This window comes from Anomalospiza imberbis, chromosome 2 (genome assembly GCF_031753505.1).
Source record: "Anomalospiza imberbis isolate Cuckoo-Finch-1a 21T00152 chromosome 2, ASM3175350v1, whole genome shotgun sequence".
Lineage (NCBI taxonomy): Eukaryota > Metazoa > Chordata > Aves > Passeriformes > Viduidae > Anomalospiza > Anomalospiza imberbis.
The window spans coordinates 74,975,446-74,993,447 of NC_089682.1; the positions used below are offsets into that span (position 1 = coordinate 74,975,446).

Genomic DNA, 18,002 nt, shown 5'->3' on the forward strand with positions numbered 1-18,002 from the left:
GGTGAGAACCTCCAGTGAATTTCAAATCTGTGTATGTGTATCTGTGCTATTCACTCAGGTTTCTTACCGGCTGTTAACTGGGAATGGGGATAAACCTGCAACTTCATCTTGAAGGCCCAGTCAAAGAGGAATCTCTTGGGTGCTACAATTCACAGGATTCAGCTACCTCTAAGAAAAAAATACTTGAATGACGTGTACCAGATTTCCTTTAGAATTTTAATTCCTTTGATTACTCTATACATCCTGACTATACCCATTGTTCTAAGGCTCTTCCAACATTTAGTTTTTATGGTTCCACCAGCAGCTTACTCCATTTCTGCTGTTATTCTGAACCAACATAATCTCAGCACTCATTTCAGTCACAAAATCACAGCCTGTCTTACTGCAGCAACCATCAGTTCTACTTTATCCTACTGTTTCATTTTCCACAATGTTTGAAGTTCTAAAAGCAAAGAGGTTATTTGCTTAGAATATTAACAGCATCTCATCCTATTTCCCCCTTTCTAGCAAATCACTCACATCTGCTTAATGGGTACTTTTTCTCTTTTCCTCTTGGAGACCTAGTCTTTACTCAGAAAGAGTAGGTAAAACCTTCAGTTGCTTTCTTCTGAGGAAACACAGGTGGTATCTTGTTTAACCTTCCTTTCCCCAGTATCTTCTGATATCTTATGTTTCAACAAACCGCTATTTTCTTGTGGAATACCAGAGTTGCTGATCTGATATTAATTTGCTAATATGACGATTCTTCCCATAGGAAACAGGTGCTTCCTGCAGTCCATCCCCTCAGACAGATGCACAGCTGGGAGAAGTAGAGAACTTGGAGGATTTTGCATTGCGCCCCGCACCCCGTGGAATTAGTGTCAAGTGTCGAATCACTAGAGATAAAAAGGGAATGGACCGGGGGCTCTTCCCTACTTACTACATGCATCTGGAAAGGGATGACAACAAAAAGGTATTGGAAGCAGCACACGTTATCTTGGCTATTGCACTCCTGCCAAAAAATATTTTTGAAGCAATGGAGAGCTTTTGGTAGGAAACGAGTAGCTGAGGACAGCCATCATGCAGATGAGGACAGCTTATATTTGGCCAAGGTACGAAGGAGGGAATTAGCATGTAGTTAGGATTGTATTGTGGTTTAAAAGCCATAATACAGTGAAAGATGTAATTGAAAAAGAATAAAAATGTTCAGTGTTAAAAAAGAGCAGAAGACTGAGTTGCTCCAGAAGAAAAGGAGGGAAGACTAGAAAGGACAGGTGCATTAAATCTAGACTGCCAAGTGAACTGACGGAGGGATAGTATTTCAGGCTGGGCACTTTGGAAGAGAACAAAATTGTGGAGACAGTAATACTAGCACAGAACAAAAAAGGGAGTGCATACAGGAAATGGAGAGATAACAGTTTGGATAGCAATGCCTCTGCATTCTTACAAAGCATCAGTTTTGATCAAAGTTTTGGTTTTCCAGACATTCCTTCTTGCGGGGAGAAAAAGAAAGAAGAGCAAAACATCCAATTACCTCATATCAGTTGATCCAACTGATTTATCTCGGAAAGGGGAAAGTTTCATTGGAAAACTCAGGTGAGAACCACAGATGAAAAGTGTAGACAGTTGAGATAAGATTTTAATTTTAATTGAGTTGTGGTTATGACTGGCAACCTGGTTTAAATTCAAAGAGAATGAACTTGCATTGTTCTGCTCCATGTAATCTGTATTCACTTGGGTTGGCAGCCTTCTTCAGCATTACCATTTACTTTGGCAACTCAGAGAAGAAATTGTCTAGATGCTTCTCCAGGATAGGTTACAGGCTTACATGGGCACGTCACAGAAGCTCCTTACTGAGCTGGCAGCAGGAAGATTCAGATGGCAGGAGATGTGTGTTTTTTGCTGTGTTGTACAAATACTTCCAAAAGATGACAAAACTTTCTACTGATGCCTCTCTTTCTGTGTTTTTCCATAACCTGACATTAGGTCAAACCTCATGGGAACAAAATTTACAGTCTATGACCATGGTGTTAACCCTGTCAAGGCACAAAGTCTAGTGGAAAAGGCTCATACAAGACAGGAGCTCGCAGCTATTTGTTATGTAAGTACTGCCTCTCCCTTTTTTACCCCTTTCTTTGTGCCTGGTTACCGAGGAAACTCGGCAAAAATTGTGCTGCTGCCAGCCTCTTCCGCTTAACTTTGGAACCAAGTGACCAATTTCAACTGGATACAACAAGAGGCAGAGGCCTCACAGATAAATTCTTACAAATTTAATGAAAAAAAAAAACAACAACCAATGTCAGGGAGAAACACCTAAGCTAACATCCTTATGACCTTCTTATCTGGTCTGTTCAGTGTGTGGCCAGTCACACATGCTTTACATGGAGCCAGCCACAGCATGATCTGCCTCTGGCCCAGATAGTATCTGGTAGACCCTGAGAAGGAGCTGGGTGTACTCTGTGAAACAGAATTTGGTTCTGCAAAAACTAAGGCATTTTGAGAGATAGGAGGGAGCTGGTATTATTTCAGTAGCAGCTTGTTGGTGGTAAGGATGTGGTTTCAGGGTAAATTGTGGTTTACTCTAGCTCTGTTTTGGAGATGTTCTTCTGCTCTTGTGAATCAGTATAGGATTCAGAGTAAGGAGGCACTTGTGGAGACTACAGAATTACATGAGAGTTCTCATGTCACATTGTGTATTCCAGTCCTACAGTTTGAGTAAAATTTGAGGTTCTCTATGAAACAATTGCTGTGAAGTGTAAGGATTTTTATTTTTCTCACAGGTGTTTTTACTTTTCTTACAGAAGCTTAAAGATGCATTAGCCTACTGGAGCAGGGTCTTGATTTTTTGCTTTTGCTCTTCATCTTAATGGCACTTGGGAAGAAATTGATGTGATAATTCCAGTACTAGCCTGTTTACAGAAGTATTACTAGATATTTTCTTTGTATATAGTATTCCTCAGTTTCCTACCTAGCTGGACACAGCAAGGTGTTAGAATGAGCACAGACAGTTAATATAAACTCAGCTTTTCAGAATTCTGAATTTTATCTATAAGGAGTTTGTAAAGTTTAAATATTAATAAAATCAGCACTCTCATTCTTACATGTGCCCCTAGATTTTTTGAAGTGACATAATAGAGGTTGCAGCTCCAAAGACCTTTGTCTGTGTCTGCAAAATGCATTAATGTGTTAGGAGAAGCTGTATCACTTCTGTCAATCAATTCAGTACTTCTAAAAGAGTCTGGCTTTTAATTGGTCTTTGAGAATTTTAAAGGTTATCACAGATATTGTTACAGAGCACTTTAAATGTACCCTTGGATTGTGGCTGATACTATTAAATGAATGGTTTGAGAATACCAGGGCTTTTTTCCTTTGCTTTTTGTACTCAATCCACTTGGAGCAATCTCCTTCAGTACTCTGGAAAAATCTGCTTAAGATTGAAGCTTGGATAGTTGCTGAATACTTCCCTTCCTGGGTTTGTTCTTAAACGTTTTATAAAACAGTATGATTTGAGAGAAAATTGTAGGTGTGTTCTTAAACACAGAAATAACAGCACCTGAAGAAAAATGTCATTCATTGTTCAGAAACATTTAGACTAACTGGTGATATACAGACAACATAGAATCAGGTCAAAGATATTTTGCCTTTTGTCATAGTTAAAGCTTGTTCACTAGCAATATTTCAACACATTACTGCCTCAGGTGCAAACAACTTATGCCTGGAAATTGCACTTGTATAATTTTGCAGTAAATGTTTTAGTAGGTAAGAAATGCACTCCAAATTAGTTAATACCATGCATATCTCCTAACACTGTTCTCTAAATGAGAAAAGGCAAGAAAGCAGCTCTCAGTAATTAAACAAAGTTGCAAAAAGATAACTGCTGCTACAGTTGTAGTCAGCAAAATTCTAGTAACTAGTACAAATGGTGATACAAGCTCAGTTTTGCCGTCTTTCCTTTTCTAAGATGAAGTGTCTCATTTACTGAAAATAATGGCTTTTCTTGTCTTTCAGGAAACTAATATCTTAGGATTTAAGGGTCCCAGAAAAATGTCTGTGATCATTCCAGGAATGAATATGAATCATAAGCGAATTCCAATCCGTCCACGAAATGTGAGTTATGAAGTTTGGTCATGTTTCAGATTGAAGGAAGAGGTTAAAACTTCCTTGTAGGGGCTTGTGTGTCGCTGACAGGGCTTTTAGGGGCCAGGGCTTTAGCAAGTCTCCTGGAGAATAAATATAATGTCGCCTAAATGTGTTGATTAACTTGTTCTTGCCTTCTACCTAATCTGTAGCTTTCTGAATAGTATTTGTATCCTTATGGGTCCTTTGGTCAGCCTGAGTATGATTTACTTATCTCTCCGTTGTTGCTGTTGCACCTACAAGCTACCCTCATGGTGGGACCCTGTTGTGCTGAGGGCTGGATGGACACTGGACATGGTTGCTTTTCCCAGGAGCTCGCATTCTTAGCCAAGATGTGGATTGCAACAGATAAGCAATAGACAGATAAGGTACTGCTGGTGCAGTAGCAAGGGAATAAATACATTTTTGATCAGAATGCTGTTAGCCTTTTTGTAGGAATAGCAGAAAAGGAGGATTCTTGAAGGAGAAGGAGGGATGAGGAGAAGATGAAGTTTTGTTGTGACTGTTTAGTGAGGATTTCTCATAGATATGAGAGACATTAGAGCTACAAGCTTACAGAACAGTATCTGAAGGTATGTTAAGGTATGTGATGAAAATTGTTAGGTTCCCTTAATGTGGGTTTTATGTTTGGTGAGAGAAGACCAAAAGGCAGAAAGAGGTACCAACTGAAAGGTGTAGTCAGTGGTTTAAGCTAAAAAATGGTATTTGCAGCCATGTTGAGAGTAGGAAAAGAACGGGTTTCCTGAGGTCAGAGAGAAAATAAATCTTCAAGAATGGAAATAGAGAGTTATGAGAGCTCAGAAAAGAGATTTAATTCTTGTGAATGGTCAGAAAAATTGTATCTGGAAGTGCTCATTTATTCATTGTCTTTCAATTAGTGTTGCTGTCTCTCCTATTAGTACAGTAATGGTTCCATGGCCCTGCCTTAAATTTTCTCCCCTAAATCTAAATGCACTTAGTTGGTGCCAGTTCTCAAGGGTTTGTTTTGCATTTTTAAAAAGTAAATAAAGATAAAATTAAAAAGTAACTAAACTGAACAGGAAATCTTATTTAGGTTATCCTCAAAAATCTGCTATGGTAACTTTGTACAATACTGAAGCATGTTCAATAGCCATATCAGTCAGACCTCCACAACAGGTTGTTTTCTGAGCATTTTTTCCTATTAGTACCTTAAGCTTAGACTCTTCTTCTTCAGAGTTTTGATTTTATTTGTTGCAGAACTTTTAAAATTAAATCATGTCATGTTTCACTACAACCTGAATCTCCTTGTAATTCATTGTTCGTCAAATTTAATATGCTGGTTTACTTCCTCTTTGTATCTTTTTAGTTTTATTTCTCTCTGGTTTTCATACTGAGCATCACTCATTAGACCAAATAGGATGACATTTAACCTTACATTCTACTGCAGTCTTTGGACTTTCTACTGAAGCATCTCAGGGCCTGGCACTGTGCAGTTAATTGTAGATTATTTTCTTTTATTTCAAAGTTTACAATGTTAGAAATGGAAACTGGATGCAACAGGATCAGAGAAAGATTATGAGACTCTGAGGGATTCATGCCAGCAGGATGGCAATTATCTGTGGATTCTGAATTGCTCCCTTTCCTGTACACACACTTCCTTCCCTATCACTCTTTTTACTTTATTGAAAAGGAATGCTTGGACTAGGAATCTATAAAAGTATCTTCCTGGTACTTGTAGAAAGTACTCAGTAGGACTGAGTTTAAGTGATGTCATTGTGTTTCATTAAGCAGGGAATGAAGTGACAGAACGCACACACAAGAGAGAGGGTACTCAGAGGCAGAGCCATTCCAAATCTGATAAATATATTTCTTTCTTCTGAACAGGAGCATGAGGGTCTGCTGTCAAAATGGCAAAACAAAAATTTAGAGAACCTCATTGAGTTGCACAACAAGGCTCCAGTCTGGAATGATGATACTCAATCCTATGTTTTGAACTTCCATGGGAGGGTCACTCAGGCCTCAGTGAAGAACTTCCAGATTGTCCATGACAATGACCGTAAGAGTCTGATGGAGAGTTTGTAGGACTTATTTAAACAGGGAGAACCTAATTTATTTCGTGGGGGTTGGGAAGAATAGGACACCCTTTCCAGAGGAGGGAAACTGGGTAAAGGAAGCTAGCTCAGGATTACTGGGGATTTCTGAGCTGTCAGGAAAATTATGTAGGCCTCCTTTTTTTTCTGGGGTGGATGCAGACTCTGCTGTCCATAACTGCAGCAAAAGAGAGGGCAATTGAAATCTTCCTAAAGTGAAAGAAAAGGTTTAATACAGCATCTTCAGGCTAGCAAAATAATGGTTTGAGCTTTGGTTCTGAGAAGAAAAATAATCTCTAGAATAGCATAGTCACTCTAGAGGACAGATTTCAAGGCGACTCTGGTGAGAAAGGATGGATACACCAACCACATATATTTGGGACTGGCAGATGTTGGGGGGGGTTTGCGGTTGGGTTTTGTTTTGCTTTGTTTTGGTTGTTGTGATTTTTTTTTTTTCTTTTGCTTCACTGTGAAACTGTTAATCTCTGAATGTCTTTTCTCCCCAGCTGACTACATCGTGATGCAGTTTGGTCGTGTAGCAGAAGATGTGTTCACTCTGGACTATAATTACCCTCTCTGTGCTCTTCAGGCCTTTGCTATTGGACTCTCCAGCTTTGATAGTAAATTGGTCTGTGAATGAGGAACAACAGACATGAAACATGGAACTCACTCCCACCCCTACATCTTGTAAGAGTTCCAGGTTCCAATGAAGAACATATTGGAAGGGAAATGGAGGATAGACTTGTGCAGGCTTATTAGACCAGTTCCAACCTTCAGAGCATTGTGAGAGTTGACAGCAGACCACCTTGGCAGCAGCCTCTGTATGGATTGTGGAAGAACAAGAAATCTAGGTGCTGTTTCTGTCATTGGTGTTGATTCTGCTTTTAGAATCCTTGTTTACAGATGCTGCATGAGAGTGGTCTAAGCTCATTTATTGGAACTCCTTGGACCTGGGATTGGAAAAATAATGGCTAAATGTTCATTTACCTTGAAGCTTCCACAAAGCCTGGGAGATGATGCTACTCAAGAGTTCCTAATCAGATGAACTCAGAAAAAAAGAGAACAGCTGGAATAAAATGTTGGCTCTAATACAACACTTTTACTCTGTGGAATTAATGTCTGCCAAGACTGATACTCCATTTCCCTTTCAGTATTCTAATTTCTCTCCATCCCTTGACAGTCTTTTTACCAAAAGAAGAACAATCAAATCTCAAACACTCCATTTTCAGTGGCTGATATTATATCCCTTGCTACTTCTGTTACTTCTAACCATGTGCAAAATGAGACTGAATAGATGATAGAATCTGTCTGAATTTGGCAGAAGATAGTATTGTAACAATATACAGTACCACTTCTGAAAAGCAGTATTCTGATTGGTTGAATCTAGACTGTAAACTGATGAGAAATATTTTTAATTATGCCTTCGTTCATGAAATTTGCTACACTTTTAGGTATAAGCTTGTGACCAATTTTATTTTTTTTTAATGTGAGATTATCTCAAGGCATGACATATTAAAGTAGATTTTGTATAAACAATTTTAACCTGCCTATAAGAAGGAGTTACCTCAAAAAGAGATTACAGGTATTTTCAAATGCATCAGTAAAGTTTAATGTAATTTTACCACAAGGCTTTGCAATGTGTCCTTCCAATGTTCCATTTTTAATACTGGATGTACAGTATGGAGACTGTGTCACAGCATGGAACACTTGATTCATGTGGCCTTAACTCACCCGAGTGGATTGCAGCACAGTGTGGCCTGTGTACTGAAGCACAGAACAGTTACTGTCTTGCCTGCTTCTTGCCTATTACCCATATTCACAATGGTTTGGAGAAGTGTGTCCCTCTACTGAGGGATTAGGTGTTCTCCAGCTTTGGATATTGTCCTTGTCAGCAGACTAACTCTGTTTCAAGCTGCAAAGAGCTTTTGGTCTCTGGAATCTTTGCAGCAGTAGATATCACTTGCGCTTTCAAATTAACAAAACTTTGTGAAGACATTTTCTGATATTGCCAGAAAGAATAATGATTGTAATCACAAAGTAAACACTGTATGTAACTGTAAAATATGAATTGAGGCTTGAGAAGTCCAGCTCTTGTATCTTTCAGATAAGCATTTTTCAGTAGCTGCTGAGATATTTCCTTGAGATGATTTTACCAGAAAAGCAGTCCATGAAGAGAACTTGAATGCTGATGGATCTGTTTTGTGCCTTCCTGCTCATCAGGCTGAGGATGAGACCTGGCCATGTTTTCCAGCTGTGCTCTTCTGAAGTCTTGGCTGATGGTCCTGCATTCCCTCTGCCCATCCAGGAAAGGAAGTCAGTTTGTGTACCTGTCTGATTATTTTTCTGACTAGGAATGTGTGAAAGAAATTGCCTTATGTTATTTTGGGGTGACCCTGAAGGTAGGATGCTAATTTCTGATTCAAGATGATTTTCTGTGTGCCCAGAAAGCATCCTTTTACTTAATTAGCCTTGTCAGCAGTGACTATTCAAGCTATTTCTTGACATCAAATGATCGTGTCACAGCCTCTCAGTCAAATTATGCAGACAAATGAACTGATGCAGTCATCTTTATCAGATGCTGTTTTACATTAATTGTATTTATAACTTTTATATCTAAATAAAAATAAACTAATTTATATATTGAAAAATCTTTAATTCTGAATGATTGTTTTTATTTTGCTGTCACTTGTGGGTGTACTTTGTTCCTTCTCTGTGACATATTACCTCAGTTTCTTTCTATCTTCTTGAATATCATCTGTCTTCTTACTGTTTTCCTTTGTAATTCTCAGTTCACTTTCTTTGTGGTGTTGGGTATTTTTCCCATACACTTGGAAATCTGGGAATAAATGTAAGGGTAATCTCTCTGATAGTTTTACTCCATCCCTCCCTCCCTCCCTCCCTCTCTCTCCCAATATTATCAGGTATTACACTATAGTTCCTGGTTTCTATTTGATTGTTTAAGCTAGTTCAATTTCTCTGCCCCATGTTTTTAATGTTTTTCCCAGCATCCAACTAGGGCATTTGAGATGGTCCTTACTGCATTTTCCCACCTTCCATCTGAACCCATTCAACTGTTGAAGCACATGAACATGTATTTTCTGAATCAGATACTGAAGTCATACAAGGCTAGGAAGAGCATCAAGTTGAAGTGGTTATGTTTTCCTCTTTCCACTGAGAGATGTATGAACCTCAATAAGAAGAGATGCGATGGATCTGATAATCAGAAACTGGCACAGCTCTGAACATGCAAGCCCTATTCTTCAAGCAGTTCTGTTTTTTCCTCTATTTCCATCTGAGCCAAATTAGTCTTAGAGGGGAGAGAAAAGTGGGAAACACGACTGGGCATTTGTTTTTAACACAGCAGTATTAGTTGCATACGTGCAAATGTAACATGCTAGAAATCCCACAGAGATCTTAGAGAACCATATTAAATGGTTAAATTTGAGTCCTAAAGGCAAGCCTAGGAGATGGAAATGGCTCCTAGGCTGCTATAGGCTCTTGGGCTTACAAACATAAAAGACAGTGAATGATTTCTTGTGCTTTTAGGGCTGAGTCTCACTCTCATCGAAGTTTTGCTGCTGAATTTGGTGGCAGTAGGACAGGAGGTCTTGCTGCTGCTATCATAATTATTATACCTATACTAATAATTAATTAGTGTGCTCCTCTACTTGGTGGGATTAACAGCTCTGTAAATCTCTTGGGTGGCATTGAATTAGAGGTTTCCTGTTCTTGGTACAGAAGACAAGCAAACCTTTCCTTGTGATTTACAAGTTAAGAGTTCGTGTGTAGTCCTGTGAAACAGAGCTATGGACAGATTGCTTCTTTCACAGAGTCAGGAATCTCATCTTTGCCACAGGATCAAACTGTTGTACCTAACTGCAGTTTGGAACTAGTTCAGAACTAAGAAAGTCCCTCAAGTAATCCTAGGACCAATAACTTTTGCTCAGCGTACTGTTATGAAAAAGAGTAGAAAAGCAACACTGATGTGTAAGGGCTCCCTTACTAACAGGGAAAACAGCTGGCTCCCACTATGAGGTGGCAACCATTGAAAGCTTTGCCAGGAAAGAAGGCAGAGATCCTGCACCAGTGTTAACTCTTGTATCTTTTGAACTGTACACTCTATAGTTGGTTTTCTTGTTGCATCCCTTAGGGTGTTCTATACTGAATTATTATTTCCCCACTGGAAGCTGGAGGTCACTTCTTCTGTTTCAAAATGGGAGAAAAATCCAGAAGCAAACTGACTTCTCCAACATGCTTTAAGGTAAGGGCTATGGTAACCATAACCTGCTCTGGAAATTTAACATTCAATTTAGAGAATACATAAATAAGTGAATATATTCCAGAGGCTGAAGTTTTTGATCATTTAATTTGATTCAATTAACATCTCCATACAAGGCGACCCATTGCACTGTCTGCAACAAAACAGCTGAAAATTTTGGTGAAAACAAAAGATTTTTTTCTTAAGCCTAACTGAATTGAGCCCTTTATTATAGGGAAAGTAATACTAATTTACTGGGGGGGGAAGGGCTTTATTTTTAAAACTGCATAAGAAAATCATTCTGATAGAGTACAAATAGGGTTGGGGAATTAATCTGATAAGTTTGTCCAACTCTCTCAGCTTTCTGTTCTAAACAGAATAATTTAGTTCTGCATTACCTCCAGTAAAAAAAAACCCAAACAACCCACCACTAAAAAACCTGTATTCTTCTGAGTGAATTTTCATCTGCAACTGACTGAAGTCCTGCAAACAATTTGTGTGATGATTCACAGGAAGGAATAGGTTTCAATTCCTTCTCTTTGAGCTGTGTTGGTTTGGCAAGGAAATGGGAGCAAAACAATGTTAGTCACATAATTACGAGACCTGGCCTAGAATTCCCACTGAATATATGTGATAAGAAGCGAATTACCTTTCACATATGTAGGGTTTTTTAAAAAATACGTATAGCTTAATAGAAACAGTGACTAAATTAATTCATTACAGGGCTTTATATAAAAAAACAACAGAACACACCCCCCCTCCAAAATAATTTCACTGAATTTTGTGACATCATCTTATTTATACTGTATATACTCTTCATTTCTACAGTTGTATCAGAAAATCTGATTTTTATGCAATTGATGGGTTTTGCCATCTGGTTTCTGAGGCCTTAGGACACATTTAGGACCTGTTTCCAGGTCTCTGTGATTTTCACTGCAATTTGAAAGAGTTAGGAACTTTTTTAGCTTTGGTTTCTTACAAAAAGCCTCATGTTTCTTCCATATACTGAAGTTTTAAAGAAAAGCATCAATGTTATAACTCTTCACAGGTAGTTACATCAACACCAGCCACCTGTGACAGAATCACCTGCTGGAGCCGTGGAAAACTTTGGTTTGCTGATGCAGCTGCATTCCCCGAGCTGCTGCTAGGATGTAGCTACATTTACTAAACTTGCTGGTTTCCTACTGCTTTTGTTTTGGGGATGTGGCTTTTCAACCCTCGTGCGATTCTCAGTCTCCTATCAGAATTTTATAGCGCAGCACGGCGTTCCTGTATGAACAGGTAGGAAAGGAGCAGCTGTGACGTGAGACTGAGAAAAGCCACGGGGAGACACCTCTTTGCGGGTTGGTGGGCGAGTGGTGTGCTGGGCTGCCGCGCCGGGCTGGGGCTGTTTGTTTCGCAGTGGCTCCGCGGCGCTGGGTGGGAATCACGGCCGGTCTCTGAGGGGCTCCGCGGCCGCCGGGGCACGCAGGAGGGAGCCCGGGAGCCGCGTCCCTGCCCGGGCGGCGCGGGGGTGTCCCCGGGGCCGGAGCGCCCTCACGGGCGCTTGGCCCATCGCCCCAGAGAAAGCACCAGGCAAGCGGCGGCGTTCCCGGGGATCCGGGCCGCGCACTCCAAGTTCTCCCGCGCCGGGCGCCGTGCCTGCGCTCGATTCCTGGAGGCGGCGGTGTCCCGCCCGCTCCCAGCGCTGTCGAGCCGTCCCCTTCCCCCGCTCCCGGCCGCCCGCCCGGAGTTTCCTTCCCCCGCCCCCGCGGGCCCCTCTTCCGGCCATTGCCCGCGTTCCCTCCGCCCCGGTCACACACGGCCCCCGGCCGCGGAGCGCCCGGCCCCGCTGGGTTTTGTTCCCAACTCCGCCTCGGCCCTTCTCCCGCTGCCCCCCGCCCCCCGCCAGTCCCCTCCCAGCCCCGTCCCAGCCCCTGCCTTAGCCGGCAGTCCCTCCCTCCCTCGGCCGCCTTCATTTCATACCAACTCTCATTCCTCGCATTCCTCACTTCCTCCTTTCAAACTCCAGGGGAAATAAAAACCCTCCCTTTTCCTCCCAAACTCCTGCCCGGCCGCCCCCCCGCCCCGCCGCCGCCCGGGCTCGCCGTCCCGCCGGCCGCGCCGCGCTCCTCAGGTGAGTGTGCGCTTTGTGCCTCCGCTCCCGCCGGCCCGGCTGCCCCCCCGCTCCCATCCCATTCCATGCCATCCCATTCCATCCCATCCCCTCCCGGCCACCCTCCCGGCCCGGCATTGTTCGCCTCTCCCCGCCGCCGCGGGACCGGCAAGGGGGAGCCCCGCGGGCCCACCCCGGAGCCGCTCCTCGCCAACTTTTTTCTCTGCGACTTGGCGGCGGCGACGATGCTGAGCGGGAGGCTGACCCGCCCGCTCCCCCGTCCCAGCCCCCGCTCCCACCCCTGCGGGCTCGGAGGTGGGGATCGGGCGGGAGCGAGGGGCAGGCGCGCAGTAACAGCGCTCGGTGCTCTCTCGGCAGAAAGTCCTGGAGCTGAAGGAGGATTTGAAGCCGGTCCCCGCTGCCCCTGCGGAACAGCAGCCGCTCTTGCCTCGCTCAGGTCGGGACACGCTGTTCCACGATGGCTTTGGCGCGGGTGCCTGCGGGAGACGGGCTGGAAGGGAGGGTGCGGAGCCGCTCGTGTGCGACAAGCGAGGCACAGGCGTACAAAGGAAGCGATGGGAACATCCTCAATGGAGCCTCCGGCGGCTTCCCCCGCCGGGAAGGGGCTGCCGGCGCTGCCGCTTCGGGAACTCGGTCGCTGAAAACTGCAGCGCTAATGGAGAGAGGGGGGAAAAAAGCGGTTTCTGTGCGGTTCGTAGAGATGCGCTTGGAGAGGGTGGAAAGGAGGAGCGGTACTTAATGTAGTAAATTTTAATGTAAATTATGGAGGATGACTTTGGGGGGAAAAATAGAACAAAAAAAATCATAAGGAACCCTATCTACGAGAAGGTACGTAGATTGTTGTAGAGCATTTAGCAAAAGATGAGGGAATGTTTTCCCAGTTCAGTTATTCTAAAGTTGGAGTTGAGTTTTGGTGGCATGCCACAGGAAGGGATTAAAGAAACCCCAAACAAACCGAGCACACACAAAAAACCAAACAAAAAGCTTTCCGGAGTAATCTTTTATCTTATGCGGATAATGCCGTTTAAACAATTTCTTGCATGGGATGCTAAAGATGAGGCATTTTTTGTAGAAGAGGAAAGAAGTGTAACTCTACATGTTTTAAGGACTTCTGTAAAGTATTTTATAGTGAACAATCACATATGTCAAATAAAAACTCTAAAAAAAACCAAACAGAATCTCAGAACTAACCACTACTAATTGCCAACTTTGTTTTTGTTTAACCTGGAGTTACACTCATGTTACTTTCTAACCGTAAGAGTTGGGTTCTGCGACTCTTCTACAAATAAGCGATGCGAAATACTTTTCAAGTGCAGGGAGCTGAACGGGAGGGAAGGATATTTAGGGATTGGATTTATTTTCCTCTTTTCCTGTTACTGGGGACAGGTCGGCTTTGCCAGGACCTGATGGCGGTGTCTGGGTGCAGAGTGAGCAGAGCATTGGTTCACCTGTCTGTCCATCTGTCTGGGTAGATGTGAGAGGTTTTATTGTTCTCCCGCAGAAGGAAGTGGGCAGCAGGACGGGGCAGAGAGTAACGGGGAGGAGCGAGAGGAGGAGAACAAGGGGGAAAGCAGAGTGGATATGTAGCAAGTGCTGGGCTGATGCTGCTGTACACTCACCTGTGCAATTAAAGCCTTTTGGTTTCGGTAGCTTGTTCTCATGACAGAGAAGAGCTTGGGATCATCCTAGTGAATACAGAGGGACTTCTTTATTAGGGCTGCTGGATGCTGAGGGACTCTGTGGTTTTCTCTGGAATTCGGGTTGGCAGATTGAAGGACAGCTAGTCACCTTTTCAGTTCTTTTTGCAGTGGGTGCAGTCACCTTTTCATGTTTTCCTAAATCCCAGTGGGAATGGCTCCCTCAAACTTGTGTGTTCAACAGTCTTATCAATCTCTAAACTGAGCTATCAGCTTATTGTTTGTGTCCTCTTGGAGGTGATCCTCGAAGCAAATAAATGTGTGTGAGAATGGTTACCAGGAATTTCTCCACTGTCTTGGATCCTGACACTATTTTGGATTTTTAAATTAATGCTACCAATGGTCTTGAAGTATTATAGGCTGTTATTGTGATAAGTATTTCAATGTTGCTGTATTGAACATCTGTGGGAAAATGGTATGAAAATAGTTCTGCCAAGCTTTAAAGAGAAAAAGGGCCCCACGGCACCTTATTTTGTCTGTAGAGTAAGTAGAGTTTTGAGAGGGCTGCTGAAAAGTACTGTTTCCAAGAGATACAGCTTTCATCTCCGTTTGCATGCTCATTCACAGCTTTCCTTCCTTGGTATTACGTGTCCTTTTCTGTATCTTTCAGCTCTTGGTTCAATCCCAGTGTGAGCCAAGGGGTGGGTCCACAAAGGGTTGAGCTGGCACTGCTGTGGACCTGTCCCCAGAGCCTCAAAGTGCCCTTTTCCTTACTTGTCACATCTCTGTGCTTTGTCACTGGCAGGGACACTGGCACTGCTGTTCACTGCCCCGGGACTGATCCAGAGGAAAAGTAACACTCTTAGCAAGTTTTATCAAACTTTTAGCAAGTTGGTTTTCAGGCACATCTGTTCGTTCTCCAGTCAGGTTAATCATACGGTCATGTGCTTGTGTGTCTGGAGAAGGAGGTGCAATGAAGGGTGGGAGAAGAATGGGGACATTTTCTTAACAACATTGCCATTTCCCCCCACTTTAAGTAGTTCCTTGGACCATGTTTACAGTAGCTCCTGTGAGAGCAAAACAATTTTATCTGACCACGACCGTATCTAAAAAATGTAAAATTTAGTATTACCTTTTTTTAAAGATCTATTATATTTTTCCCATAGCTCATGTTTGTTTTTTGTTCATTTGTTAGGTTTGGAGTTTCATTTGGTTCTTCCCTCACACTCCCCCATGGCATGTAAAAGTTTTCTGGGCCAAGTTTTTCGTTACCCAATGTGCATCAGAAAAGTTCTCTTACTCTACTGCAGCAGTTTTTGCCTTGGTGTGTATTTCTCTGAAATGATTGGTTATTCTTTCTCTGCATTTGCATCTTCTAAGTTCTTTCTAGCTACTAATGAGGGTATAATAATAATAATATTTTTCAATTTTCTAGGTCTTATTATTGGAGGTTTTTTTATACTCTTCACTTTCTTCAGTTTATCTGTGTTTCTTTGTCAGAATGAGATCCAATATTCCACGAGTTGGAGTGATTCATCTCTCTTCCTTGCCTGAAGTGATATCTGAGCCCAGGCAGATTAAAGTCACATTGGTCATTTTGCAGAAGCATTTGCTTTGCAGACAACTCTCTCATTTGTTCAGCATTCTCACTCTTGCCTGTCTTTAGCTCCTACTTCTGGCAGGGCTTTTTCCTTGATTTTATCTCTGGGTTTTCTTTGCATTACTTTTCCCACATAGTCCTATTTGTCTCCCTCACTTCTTTTGTTTTCTTTTTTACACTAACACCCTTTGAATTGTTTCTACCTACTGGTGCTTGTAAATTTCATTCTATATCACCCGCAAGTTTCATTAACATTACTTTGAGTTCATCTTAGATCTTTAATTGAGACGTCAAAGACAACTGGACTAGCAAAGATCCCTGCAGCAACCCAGTGGTTGCCCTCTGTATCGGTTGGTTCTGTTTGTGTCTCATATATCATATATATCATTATGCATAGTTTGGAAGCCATTAGTTATTTTTTTAATAATATGATCAGTGCTCTCCAAAACCAATCTGAAGTAATTTTAGCTGTGATTTCCGTAAAGAGTAACAAATGCTGTTTTAAATCTATTTTGTGGTGCACTGTGTTATTTTCATTCTTTACCTTCACAGCATTTCTGTCTTCCTTTGAGGAGCAATCAGGTTTATTAGGATTTACAGTAATGGATGTTCATGTCTTTGCAACTTCTGCCAACAACCATGCTAAATAAATGCCCGGCATGTTCCTTTGTCGAGCCTTGTAAAAAAGCCATGAGCTGGCATGCTTGGAGCTCATTACAAAATCTGAGACTAGATTATTAGAAAGAGTTTTTTAGGGGTAGGTGGTGGTGTTTTGAGTTATTGGGGTTTTTGGGGATGGGGGGAGGGTTTGGTAGGTTTTTGGTTTTATTGTTCCTGCCCCTTGAGTCCTCCTTTTTCTGGAGATGATGCAGTCTCTCCCCTTTGTTTTTAACACCATATGAATTAGACGTTTTCCTGCTAGGGAGGGGCAGGTTTTCCAGTTCCTGGTGCTACTGGCTGAGTCACTGGCTCTGTTTTTCTGTTCTCTTGTAGGTTTATAATTACGTTGTTCTTGCCTTGGTTAGAATGTGATTGCCAAAGGGTAGGTGTTTTACCCTCCTGTATTTCTGAGACATGAGTGCCAGTGGCTTTCAGAGCCTGGGTGCAAGCCTTTGGAACATCTGTTTTGCTATTGCCAAAGAGAAAATAAATCAGTGTAGCCCTAAAAGTGCCTCCCTTCCAACAGTATGGTAACCATTAATGACAGATGTCCAGGCAAAGTGGACCTGGACTTGTAACCTGGATTGCTTGAACTAAGGAGGAAATGTCAAGAGAACATGGAACAGGTGTATACTGAAATGGAAAGCGAGGATTTATTAATGTGTCCTAAGTTCATTTTACCTGACCATACATCTCCGTAAGCTCATTGAAATAAAACTCATTTGTACCAGACTAGCAGGACTTAGGCAGGTCTTTTGGTTTGAAAATCTTGTCAGCTTAGGGGAAAAAAAAACGGTGTAAAAGAGAGGTTTGTGTAAGAAGATATCTAAGCACACTCACTGCTCTTTGAATTATTTTTATAAAAATAAAATAATAAAATTATATTTATTTCTCTGCCCCCACTTGTTTGTGAAGGATCTATGTGATCAGAAGAAAATAACTGTGCAGGTAGAACATGTAAATCTCTGCTTCTATCCATCCAGTATGGGAACTGAGAAACAGAGTAGCAGCATCTTTTTCCACTGCTTTTGGTCACAGGTTTTATTTGTAAAAACATGCTTTAATAGCTGGAGCAGAGTCTGTGGTTGGCTGTGTCCCTTTAAGAATCTAGTTTTGCTTGGCTAGCTGCCCTTGTTCTCCTGTAGATTAATCCAGCAGAAGGTATATAACCTGTTGACCTTCCTGGCAAGAAGGGTCTGGAAGGGCAAAGAGATAAATCAGAAGGTTCATGCTTTCCTGTAATATCTGGGGACAAGTTTGTTTTTCAGTTTTTGACATTTCTTTTTTTTTTTTTTTTTAACTGATTCCTGCTTGAGGGTTAGGGATGTAATTACAGATTCTCATTATTTTCATTTGCTTTCTGTGAAATTGTTCTGTGTTCAGCAGGTTGGAGATGATGGTATGTTTATGCCACATTTAGAGAGAGGAAAGAGTTCTGAACTCAAAATTACCCTGGTCTGAGTTGAGGGTAGCTTTACTGTCTCATGTATCAAACTGGTAGAGCACTGGAATCTGGTAGAATGGTGTGTGTTTGCTGGGAAATTTCACACTGTTTTACAGAAAG

The 18,002-nt window shown here is 42.0% G+C and overlaps 2 protein-coding genes across 5 annotated transcripts in view; both read left to right on the forward strand.

The window, feature by feature from the left end:
• Window positions 1-8,817, forward strand: part of TULP3 (TUB like protein 3) — a 32,446-nt gene extending 23,629 nt beyond the window's left edge. For both annotated transcript variants that reach the window (XM_068181799.1, XM_068181800.1), the window contains exons 6-11: window positions 755-952; window positions 1,463-1,575; window positions 1,966-2,080; window positions 3,988-4,086; window positions 5,962-6,133; window positions 6,674-8,817. In XM_068181799.1, the coding sequence (XP_068037900.1) occupies window positions 755-952; window positions 1,463-1,575; window positions 1,966-2,080; window positions 3,988-4,086; window positions 5,962-6,133; window positions 6,674-6,807 (831 nt within the window). In that variant the 3' untranslated portion in view covers window positions 6,808-8,817. The remainder of the gene's footprint in view (window positions 1-754; window positions 953-1,462; window positions 1,576-1,965; window positions 2,081-3,987; window positions 4,087-5,961; window positions 6,134-6,673) is intronic.
• A 3,488-nt stretch (window positions 8,818-12,305) lies between these two features.
• Window positions 12,306-18,002, forward strand: part of TEAD4 (TEA domain transcription factor 4) — a 51,189-nt gene continuing 45,492 nt past the window's right edge. Inside the window, exons 1-2 of one of the 3 annotated variants that reach the window (XM_068181803.1) lie at window positions 12,306-12,541; window positions 12,899-12,977. The gene's annotated coding sequence lies outside the window, so the exon portion shown is untranslated. Of the gene's footprint in view, window positions 12,542-12,717; window positions 12,978-18,002 lie in introns of those variants that run through there. The other 2 variants (XM_068181801.1, XM_068181802.1) reach the window with 2 other exon arrangements.